The sequence below is a fragment of the Phoenix dactylifera genome, chromosome 2 (genome assembly GCF_051530095.1).
Source record: "Phoenix dactylifera cultivar Ajwa chromosome 2, Ajwa_hap1_PhDact_Kaust_v1.1, whole genome shotgun sequence".
In the NCBI taxonomy this organism is placed as follows: Eukaryota; Viridiplantae; Streptophyta; class Magnoliopsida; order Arecales; family Arecaceae; genus Phoenix; species Phoenix dactylifera.
In genome coordinates this window covers 56,566,327-56,576,659 of record NC_143191.1, presented here as the reverse complement: position 1 = coordinate 56,576,659, position 10,333 = coordinate 56,566,327, and the positions used below count along the sequence as shown (strand labels likewise).

The 10,333-nt window shown below is 43.8% G+C and overlaps 2 protein-coding genes and 1 long non-coding RNA gene across 3 annotated transcripts; 2 read left to right on the top strand and 1 right to left on the bottom strand.

Annotated features, from left to right (window-relative positions):
- The first annotated feature begins 257 nt into the window (after positions 1–257).
- LOC103721604 (beta-D-xylosidase 4-like) lies at positions 258–3,182 on the top strand. Its single transcript, XM_008811871.5, has 6 exons — positions 258–543; positions 1,077–1,246; positions 1,373–1,473; positions 1,613–1,963; positions 2,043–2,453; positions 2,554–3,182. The coding sequence occupies exons 1-6, from the start codon at positions 262–264 to the stop codon at positions 3,180–3,182; spliced, it is 1,944 nt and encodes a 647-aa protein (XP_008810093.5). The 5' UTR covers positions 258–261.
- A 1,242-nt stretch (positions 3,183–4,424) lies between these two features.
- LOC149768444 (uncharacterized) lies at positions 4,425–4,775 on the bottom strand. Its single transcript, XR_016399690.1, has 2 exons — positions 4,710–4,775; positions 4,425–4,523 (listed from the first exon to the last, which is right to left on the bottom strand). It is a non-coding gene; the product is annotated as an uncharacterized LOC149768444 (long non-coding RNA).
- A 1,384-nt stretch (positions 4,776–6,159) lies between these two features.
- On the top strand, positions 6,160–10,071 carry LOC103721603 (beta-xylosidase/alpha-L-arabinofuranosidase 2-like). Its single transcript, XM_026810223.4, has 7 exons — positions 6,160–6,666; positions 7,369–7,674; positions 7,832–8,001; positions 8,079–8,179; positions 8,260–8,610; positions 8,713–9,126; positions 9,276–10,071. Exons 1-7 carry the CDS (start codon positions 6,160–6,162, stop codon positions 9,893–9,895), a joined length of 2,469 nt encoding a protein of 822 aa, XP_026666024.4. The 3' UTR covers positions 9,896–10,071.
- Positions 10,072–10,333: the final 262 nt, after the last annotated feature.

Sequence of the window (10,333 nt, the reverse complement as noted above, 5' to 3'; positions counted from 1 at the left end):
AAACTTGATTTATTGGATTTGAAATGCCGTTTTGACCGCAAAAAAAAATAAAAGCTTTGGATTTTTTAAGCACATGCTGGTCTCGGGCCTGTCATGACTCTTAATCGAGTAGCTAGAAGCCTTTTGAGTAGTAGTGGATTATGGAAGTGAAATATATTTTTTTTCTACTAAGTATATGTCATTATTGATTGTTTGTTTATTATTATAATTAATTGCCGTTTGTTTTCTAAATTATAGGCTATATCCACAGAAGGAAGGGCGATGTACAATCTTGGCCATTCTGGGTTGACCTTTTGGAGCCCCAACATCAATGTTGTTAGAGATCCAAGATGGGGAAGAGCTCTTGAGACACCGGGGGAGGATCCCTTCATGATTGGCCGCTATGCTATTAACTTCGTAAGAGGTTTGCAGGATGTTGAGCAAACCGAGGGTTATCAAGATTTTAGCTCTAGGCCTCTTAAGGTTTCAGGCTGCTGCAAGCACTTTGCTGCCTATGATCTTGACAAATGGTTCTTCGAAGATCGGCATAAGTTTGACGCCAGGGTAATGCTATAGATTTCAAATCTTGATTCATTTCCACCATAATTGTTCTGTTTAGATAATGTCAAAGTTTGTTTTATTTGTTGATTCTTCTATTATATATATGACTCATTTATATTATAAGTGAATAACATAAAACCGGTCTTTAACTAATTAATTTCTTCGCTATCTATTTTAGTAGCTCCTCTTTAATTTTCTTCATTTTTATATAATCTCAGAAGTGGTCTATTTTCTAGGGTTCAGTTGCCAATGAAGAATTTGTTTTCCTAGAAGTGACAAACTATGAAGAAATTCTAGAAAGAAGAATTAAAGTTTACATGCTCAATCAATATATTGGTCTACTACAACTTACATGCAATCTCAATGATCTTTTTACATAATATATTTGTTTTACTGAATATAGTTTGTTAATTTAAATTTATGAACTAACAGAAAAATATTTTTCCTAATGAGCATACTTTTTTATCTAAATCTATATTCTATAGGTTAATATTTATTTTTGTGAACTCTAACGATATTTCTTGAGTTGTTTTAAGGTGACCGAGCAAGACATGGTAGAGACATTTATGCGACCCTTCGAAGTGTGTGTCAAGGAAGGTGATGTCAGTAGTGTCATGTGCTCCTTCAACAAAATCAATGGCATTCCAGCTTGTGCTGACACCAATCTACTGACTCGAACCTTCCGAGAGGAATATAAGTTTAATGGGTAAGATTTTCCTTTCATATGTTGTGGTGGATTTCCATCGTTTTGTTTTTCTTTATTTGTTCTTTTATATAATGCCACCATCTTATAATCCTGGTTCTATAGATGCTAATGTGTAATATTTTCCAGCTACATTGTTTCTGACTGTGACTCGCTCGATGTCATATATCGTGTAATGAATTGGCTTGGTGACACCCAAGAGGATGCCATTGGCCAAACTTTGAAAGCTGGCAAGTCATAAGCTTCCTTCTAGTTTCTGTTTTTCTCTCTCTCTTTTTTCGTTTTTGTTCTCCCTGAAAAGAATTCCTCTCTATCTTTTCTATTTAGCATCAGATAAATGTTCCTAGATTAAGTTCTGTGATGTTGTAGGATTGGATTTGAATTGTGGATGGGGCCAATATAACATCTACCAACACTGGGGGGAGTCAGCAGTGGCTCAAGGAAAAGTGAGGGAGACCGACATTGATAGAGCTTTGACGAACCTTTACATGGTTCTCATGAGGACTGGATTCTTTGACAACATACCGGCTTATGAGAACCTCGGATCGAAAGATATTTGCAGCAACGAGAACATTGAGTTGGCCACCGAGGCTGCAAGGCAAGGAATCGTCCTGCTAAAGAACAATAATACATTGCCTTTGAATCCAAAGAAAATTAAGCTCGCTGCATTGGTCGGCCCTCATGCCAACGCCACCACTCCCATGATTGGAAACTATAATGGTATTTGGTCGAACACATTGTCCAGTTCCTGTAAGCTCTTACAACATTTGTGTTTGATGTAATTCCTTTGCCGATGTAGGTATTCCATGCCGATACACATCTCCATTTGATGCCATTGGAAAGGATGTTAAGGTTGATTACCAGCAAGGATGTGATGTTCTTTGCACGAATGTGGCTGCGTTTCCCTCGGCGGTAGCTTCTGCGAAGAATGCCGACGTCACATTCATTTTCGCAGGGTTGAGTCTCGACGTGGAAGCCGAAGAACGAGATCGGATGGATCTCCTCCTTCCTGGCAATCAAACTGATCTCATCAATCAAGTTGTAGCTGCTTCTAAGGGCCCCGTTGTTCTGGTGATCTTATCAGGTGGTGCTCTTGATATCACCTTCGCTGAGAACAATCCTAAGATTGGTGCCATCATCTGGGCTGGCTACCCTGGTGAGGAGGGAGGTCAAGCCATTGCCGATATCATCTTTGGACGCTACAATCCTGGTAATCTATTTTACTGATTAAATATTCTTGGATTAATTTCTTCTACTTTCATGGTGGAGATTTAGTCGTAATATTGTTATGTGACAAACCATTTTAACAGCCGGAAAGCTCCCATTGACGTGGTACAAGAATGACTACGTCGAAGCACTCCCCATGAACTCCATGCAGCTGCGACCAGTCGACGAGTTGGGCTACCCCGGTAGAACCTACAAGTTCTTCAACGGCACTGTCCTCTACCCCTTCGGCTATGGACTCAGCTACACTGTCTTCAACTACGGCGCCATCAACACCACCACTAGCTCCCTCGCCATGAAGTTGAGCTCCCCGCATTTCTGCAAGCCCCTCACCTACATGACTAACTTCACCGCTCCCCCTTGCCCATCCCTCAACACCCTCGACTACGGGTGCACCGAGGAGATCAGCTTTGATGTTGAGGTGAAGAACACGGGGAACATGGATGGGTACCACACCGCGTTGGTGTACTCGAAGCCTCCGCCGGAGGTCGCCAATGCCCCCATGAAGCAGCTGGTGGCATTCCAGAGGGTGTTCGTCCCTGCGAAGCAGTCAGCTACGTTGAGCTTTTCCTTCAATGCTTGCAAGGCGTTGGCGTTGGTGGAGAAGACGGCTTACGTCGTGTTGCCTGCAGGGAAGCACACCATTGTGGTCGGAGATGGCCCCGATTCGGTTTCCTTCCCAGTGGAAGCCATTATCGTTGCTGTTAGGGTTTAGCATTTTCGACAGAGACCAGCTATAGCAGGTTCCTAGTGTCATCTTTATTAGGGCTTTAGCTTTCTCTGAGAGCCTATTAGGTTCGTATATCTTAATTTCTTGAAGGAACTTCTTGTTCCTTTAATTGATGATCTTGTATTGACAATTATAATCAGAAGACTTTTTATTGTTACATTTCTTCCTTACCAGATAATTACGTGTTTTAAACCAATATTCCATGCAAAGATGCCAAGCAAGTAAAAATTATATTCTGCTCTAAGTGACAATTTTTTTCAAAACGATGGATAAGTATGGAAGTTTTGGCTTCTTCAAATTAATTTTCACTTCCAATGTGAGGCCTTTTGTGAAGAGGTGACGTGATTGTTTTAATGTCTTGGGTTGGTTATTTCTGGGAATGGTTTTCTTGGGCCATTAAGGACAATTATTGGGGTACCTCTAGGTTACCAAAACTAGACAATAATTGGTAAGGATGGCGCATATAGACTCACCCAAAAAAATTAATCTAACCAGATCCGATTTATATTACACTTGGTTGAAGGATTTTTTGTTTTGAGTTGAGTACGGATTAAAACTTTTGACTCGGTTTTTAAATGGGTCAGGTATGGATTTTCTGGATCAAAAAAAGTAACGTTTTATTTAGGCCGGGATACTTTAGGTTGAGTTTAAATCATGACCATGGACGAGGATTTTATAAGTGGACAAGGATTGCAGTAGACGTGCACTACAAAAAAATTGATCTTTCCCGATGTTTTTTACATTTTTTGCCGACGCTTATAAGCGTCGGTAAAGACCCACCCCACGCTATGCAAAACGTCGCCGAAGCGTTGCCTATATCTGAGTAGGAAAAATTTGTCCCGAAGCTTTTGAAACGCATCGTAAAAGGTTGATTTTTGACGACGCTTTTAAGCGTCGCTAAAAGTACCAAAGCCAACGCTTAAAAGCGTCACCGTTAGCCTTAAATTTAAAAAAAAAAATTATTTTTCCATAAAGAATCAAAACATACTCCAATGGACTGGGAGAAGAAGTCGCCGGCGGGGGCCTACGGGAAGAGGAGCCAGCGGGGGCTTCGCCCAAGAGGCCAAGAATAGCTACTTCCACCTGCCGGCGCGAGAAGCGTTCTTCGCCGGTTCGCCCTCGCGAGTCGCGCCCCAGCCCCGATGGGAGATGTCCTGCGGCTCCTGCCGAGAGAGGAGAGTCTCTCTCAGAAATGAAGAGCCTCTCTCTCTCAGCTCTCTGGCTCCCCTTCTTTCTCTGGAGAGGACCCAACTCCCTCTCCTCTCTCACGATCTCCTTCTCCAGCTACCTCCGAGCCACTTGATTAGTAACCAATTCCATCCTCAGCTGCTAATCCGAACATAATTAGTAACCGAAAAACAAAGAATCAGAGTCCTCACAAAAAAAAAACCTTTTGTAACACTCTCCGTCCCCCACGGAGGATTAGGGTTTGGGAAGCGGAGGTAAAAGCTGGCTAGCAAATTCCTGTGGAAAAAACGAATCTGAGAAATAGAGGAGAGGGAGATAGCGTGCCTTCTTGAGGGCTAGCGCGAGCCCTCACCCGCACGTTCTGCCACTGCTCCTGCGCATCATCCTCGCAGCTATCGACAACCCCATCCCTTTCCTCCTCCTTCTTCTCCCGCCGCTGACGGTGGGGCGATGCTTCTCCTTGTCGGGCTTCGCCAGCTGCTGGCGACTCTTCTTCGGCTCGCCGTCGGGCTTGAGCTTGGTGCGCTGGATGAGGGAGCTGAGGTAGCGGCTTCGACGCTCGAGCTCCTCCGAGGCGCCCTCCATTATCTTCCGCTCCTCTCTCATCGGGAGCTGAGGTAGCGGCTTCAACGCTCGAGCTCCTCCGAGGCGCCCTCCATCGTCTTCCGCGGATCCGCTCTTCGGATGAGGAAGAGGAGAGATTTTTAAGGGATTATGTCGGCGCAGGATCAGCTAGGGCATCGGGAGGGAAGCGAGCGGTTTTGAAGGGATTTGGCCTTTGACGACGCTTATAAGCGTCGTCTTAGGTCCAGACTTTTGCCGACGCTCTAAAGCGTCGTCGATTCTCAAAATGTACCAACGCTTTTTATAAGCGTCGGCAAAGTCAGGCGCTGAACTAAACTTTTACGACGCTTCTCCATTGCGTCGGAAAAAAAGCGTCGAAAAATCTCACTTTTCTTGTAGTGGTGCTAGGCAATGACTCAAGGATTGAACCTAAGAAATGAGAATAAGATATGAGTCAAATAGTCAAATCAAGTCATGCGAGTTGGCCTATGGATAGAACATTAATAGAAGGATTTCGATGTGTTATTCGGGAAAGGTTGGGTATGTGTCATGGTTTCATTTGCATATTGTTATTCTAGCTTGATCTGACTTGAACCTGACCCAACTTAACCCAATGCTACTCCTAATTCAGCGAGATTTTGGAAGGAAGTGGCTTGTGTGAAATCTGGTACTACATTTACTATGATTCTGGACACTCAGAAATCCTAGTTTTGCCCTTGCCAAACTTGCGAAGAAACACACAAACATGGGAACTATAAATCACGTACGTCCTTTAAGATCCAGTCAGGAAGCTGAACTTGCGACTCAAATTTGTAGAGAGCGTCAGAAGTCACACTACAACTGAAATACCACTACCGTATCCTACCAGCCAGCCTAACAGGCACAGGATTGTGCTCATGAATAAAAACAGACTAGGATTCTCATGCAATTTATCAGAAAGGGGAGAGGATCCAAGCTGTCGTTCCAACAAGCTTTCGATCTTCTGAGAATCTGATGTTTTTGATCTCGCTAGGAATTCCTTACTCCCGCCCGGGTGGCAAGTTGTTGAGATCTAAACAGAAGTCGTTTCACCAAATCGGCTGCTTCAAATTTAAACTCAAAACTAGGTCGCCCTCCCTTTCTCCTATAAAACCCTCGCTGCCTCATTTATCTTCTTCGCTCTTCTTCATTCCTCCATCTCCTCATACCAAAGAGAAAGAAGAAAGGAAAGATGGCACCCTTCCGTCTCTTCTTTCTGCTTTCCGTTGCCACCATTATCTCCCCTTCGCTCTCCCGCTTCCTTCCCCAGAGCGCAACCCCTACCCCAGCCCAAAACCAGTCTCTTGCCGCTGCTCTGCCACCTTCGAAGCTCGGCCCCATCGAGTCCAACGGGAGGAACTACACCAAGGTGTGCGATTCCGCCCGCTTCGCCGACATGGGCCTCGACATGGACGACTTCACGTACTGCGATGGGTCCCTGCCGTATGAGGTGAGGGTGGAGGACCTCATTGGCAGGATGACGCTAGCCGAGAAGGTCGCCCAGCTTGGCGACCGGGCTGATGGAGTCGGCCGGATTGGGCTCGCCAACTATCGCTGGTGGTCGGAGGCTCTGCATGGCGTCTCGGACATCGGCCATGGAACGTACTTTGGTGACGTCGTCCTGGGTGCCACGAGCTTCCCTACCCCAATCCTCACTGCCGCCTCCTTCAATGAGTCTTTGTGGTTGAGGATCGGTCAGGTATGCATAAATTCAAATCATCACATCTATAAAAGAATCTTGATCTATTTTATTCAATTAGTTTAGAATGCATGGAGGACTAATCAAAGTGTTAGATATACGATGTGCATGAGACTTAATACATCAACTTAAGATCATTCAGGTTATTGTTATCTTGGTAGTTTATACATGAGGTTTACGAAAAATATTACAAAATACAAACACTTTACCTTGAACAACACAGTTTTCTACGCAATGTTGGCCGCAAACAGGTCCATTAATTGTTACATTCTAGATGCCTGTGGTGCCTATAGCTAGGTGGTATGTGTGTGCTCCGTTACCAAATATATCTCCAAAAGATTAAGCTTTGAAATTGTCAATATTTTTATCGGCTGGGAATCTTGATTCCAAGTTTCTCTCTTTATTTGTTTTACATTTTCTACTGTAAAACTTTGCCTTTTAATGATTATTAAGTTCCAAAAAAACTTTTAATTTTCGAACTTTAACTGGGCTTGGCTTGCATTGCCTCTGTATGATGCATTTCCGTTTGGTTTCACACCCATGAGTCTAGTTACTCAGTCCAGCGATCTATCTTATTTTTAGCATGTCACGATTAGACCTAGTTTATTATAAGTGCATAACGCAATCTATTTCCTTCCCTCCAGTAGGTTTCTTCAATATCTTGCAGTGTTGTGATAAGTATTACTTGTGCTTTGGCTGTAGGTCACTTCCACGGAAGCAAGGGCTATGTATAATTTAGGCCACAGTGGATTGACCTTCTGGAGTCCAAATATCAATCTCGTCAGAGATCCAAGATGGGGCAGAGCTCTAGAGACACCAGGAGAGGATCCGTTCATGGCTGGCCGCTACTCCGTCAACTTTGTCAGGGGCATGCAGGATGTCGAGGGATCAGAGGTTGCTAAGGACGCGAACTCCAGGCCCCTCAAGACTTCAGCTTGTTGCAAACACTACGCTGCCTATGATGTTGACAATTGGTTCTTCCACGAACGATACTCTTTTGATGCTAGGGTAATGCTTTAGATGATAAACTTTGACTCGCTTCTATTAGTTTTCTAATTATTTTACATATAACATATCATTTATTAAGTGTATATAAACAATATATCGACTGATAGATTCTTAGTTTTGTATTCTAACAAAACAAAGCTTCTTTATTGGTTTGAAGGTCACCGAGCAAGACATGGTTGAGACCTTCGTTCGCCCCTTTGAAATGTGTGTCAAGGAAGGTGATGCCAGTAGTATCATGTGCTCCTACAATCTCGTCAATGGCATACCAGTGTGCGCGGATGCCAGGCTCTTGTCTCAGACCATCCGTAATGATTGGCAATTTCATGGGTAAGATGAAACCTTCTGTTCTTTCACCACCTTATAATCGCTAGATTAATTCATATATACTGACATATATCTTTCAGATATATTGTCTCCGATTGCGACTCGATTGCGGTAATGGTTGAAAATGTCAAATGGCAAGGTGATACTGCTGAGGATGCCGTCGCTCAAGTGATGAAAGCTGGCAAGTTTTCTAACATCTCATGTAGCTTCTTTTTTTAACATTTGATGAATCAGTGCTAAACTAAATTCCATATGCTACAGGATTGGATTTGGATTGTGGATATCCCAAGGATCCATATTATGAGACCTACACCATGTCGGCAGTGGCCCAAGGGAAAGTCAGGGAATCCGATATTGATAATGCTCTAAAGAACCTGTACATAGTCCTCATGAGGGCTGGTTTCTTCGACGGCTTGCCGGCCTACGAGTCTCTCGGAGAGAAGGATATCTGCACCAATGGGAACATTGAGTTGGCCACTGATGCTGCCAGGCAAGGAATTGTCCTTCTGAAGAACAATCTCACATTGCCTTTGGACGCAAAGAAGCTTGACCTTGTCTCCTTGGTTGGTCCCCATGTCCAAACCACCAAGACTATGATTGGAAATTACGCAGGTACTTTATCAAACACTCTCTACTTCGAATCATTCATCCAAATAAATATGTTTGATGTAATGTTTTCCCGGTTTTTTTGTTTTTTTGTTTGGGTGGATCTAGGCGTACCCTGTCGATACACATCACCTTTTGATGCCATTACCAAGGAGGTTAAAGTTGACTACAAGCAGGGTTGTGCTAATGTGGCTTGCACCTCCCAAGATAGTATTGTCTGGGCTGTCAACTCTGCGAAGACCGCCAATGCCACAATCATCATTGCAGGGTTGGATCTCGGGGTGGAAGCTGAAAGTCTAGACCGGACAAATCTTCTCCTTCCTGGCTTCCAAACCAAGCTTATCAACGATGTTGCAGATGCTTCGAAAGGCCCTGTAGTTTTGGTGATCTTATCCGGTGGAGGTGTTGATGTCTCCTTTGCCCAGAACAATCCTAAGATTGGTGCCATCCTCTGGGCTGGATACCCTGGTGAGGAAGGAGGCAAAGCCATATCTGATGTCATCTTTGGACGCTACAATCCAGGTAATTAACTAGTTGTTGCCCTCAGCTTAATATAAAGTTTAATTATAATCATTCTTAAATCTTGCAGTAGCTAGATTAATATGATTGTTTCTAACAAAGAAAAGTCTTTTCAATTGATTTATTTGAATACACTCCATTTCATTTGACAGGAGGAAGGCTACCCTTGACATGGTACAAGAATGACTATGTTGACATTCTCCCCATGACCTCCATGCAACTACGTCCAATCGATCAGCTGGGTTACCCTGGTAGAACCTACAAGTTCTTCAATGGCACCGTCCTCTACCCCTTCGGCTATGGCCTCAGTTACACTACTTTCGAGTACAGCAAACTCAATTACGAGACGAGCTCCATCACCATTAACGTGAACTCCACGGACTACTGCAAGCCGCTCTCCTTGAAGCCCAACGTCACTGCTCCACCCTGCCCGGCTATCAATGTCGTCAGTTTGCCATGCGAGGAGGAGATCACCTTCGACATCGAGGTGGCCAACACGGGCAATATGGATGGCAGTGAAGTTGTTCAGGTGTACTCGAAGCCTCCGCCGGAGGTCGCTGATGCCCCCTTGACGCAGTTGGTGGCATACCAGAGGGTGTTCGTGCCGGCGAAAGGAAGGAGTAAGGTGAGCTTCAGCCTAAATGCCTGCAAGGCATTGGCCTTGGTGGAGAAGACGGCATACGTTGTGGTGCCTTCAGGGAAGAGCACCATTGTGATTGGCAATGGCGATGGGGAAATTTCTTTTCCAGTGGAGGTCAAGCTCCAAGTTTAGGTAGATCTTACGTTGTTTGAGTGGCATTCAATGAGTGGTTGAATGATTTTTTTAGGATCTTTAAGCTTCCTACTTGGAACTCCTGGTTCCTCTGTTTTGTGATCTAATAAAGCGGTATTTAATGCATGCTTTTTGTTCATAGGAAACATTAAGGAAATTTTAGTCGTTTGCTGTCAACGACCTTGTTGAAGAGCATAGTTTATTCGTCATGTTTAACAATGTTCCATGGTAATAAGATTCTGATAACCTGAGGTAAAGGAGTTGGACTTGTTTGGCTTAGTACTTGGGATTCAAAATGACCAATATTCCCATCCAACGCTGGTTATTTTGATTAAAAATTCTGATTAAATCATCCAATAAGGCTAATTTCATCTTATCTGCTGCTATAAAATTTAAAGCAAATCATCCCCAGTACTACAAGAATACTGTTCAATATTA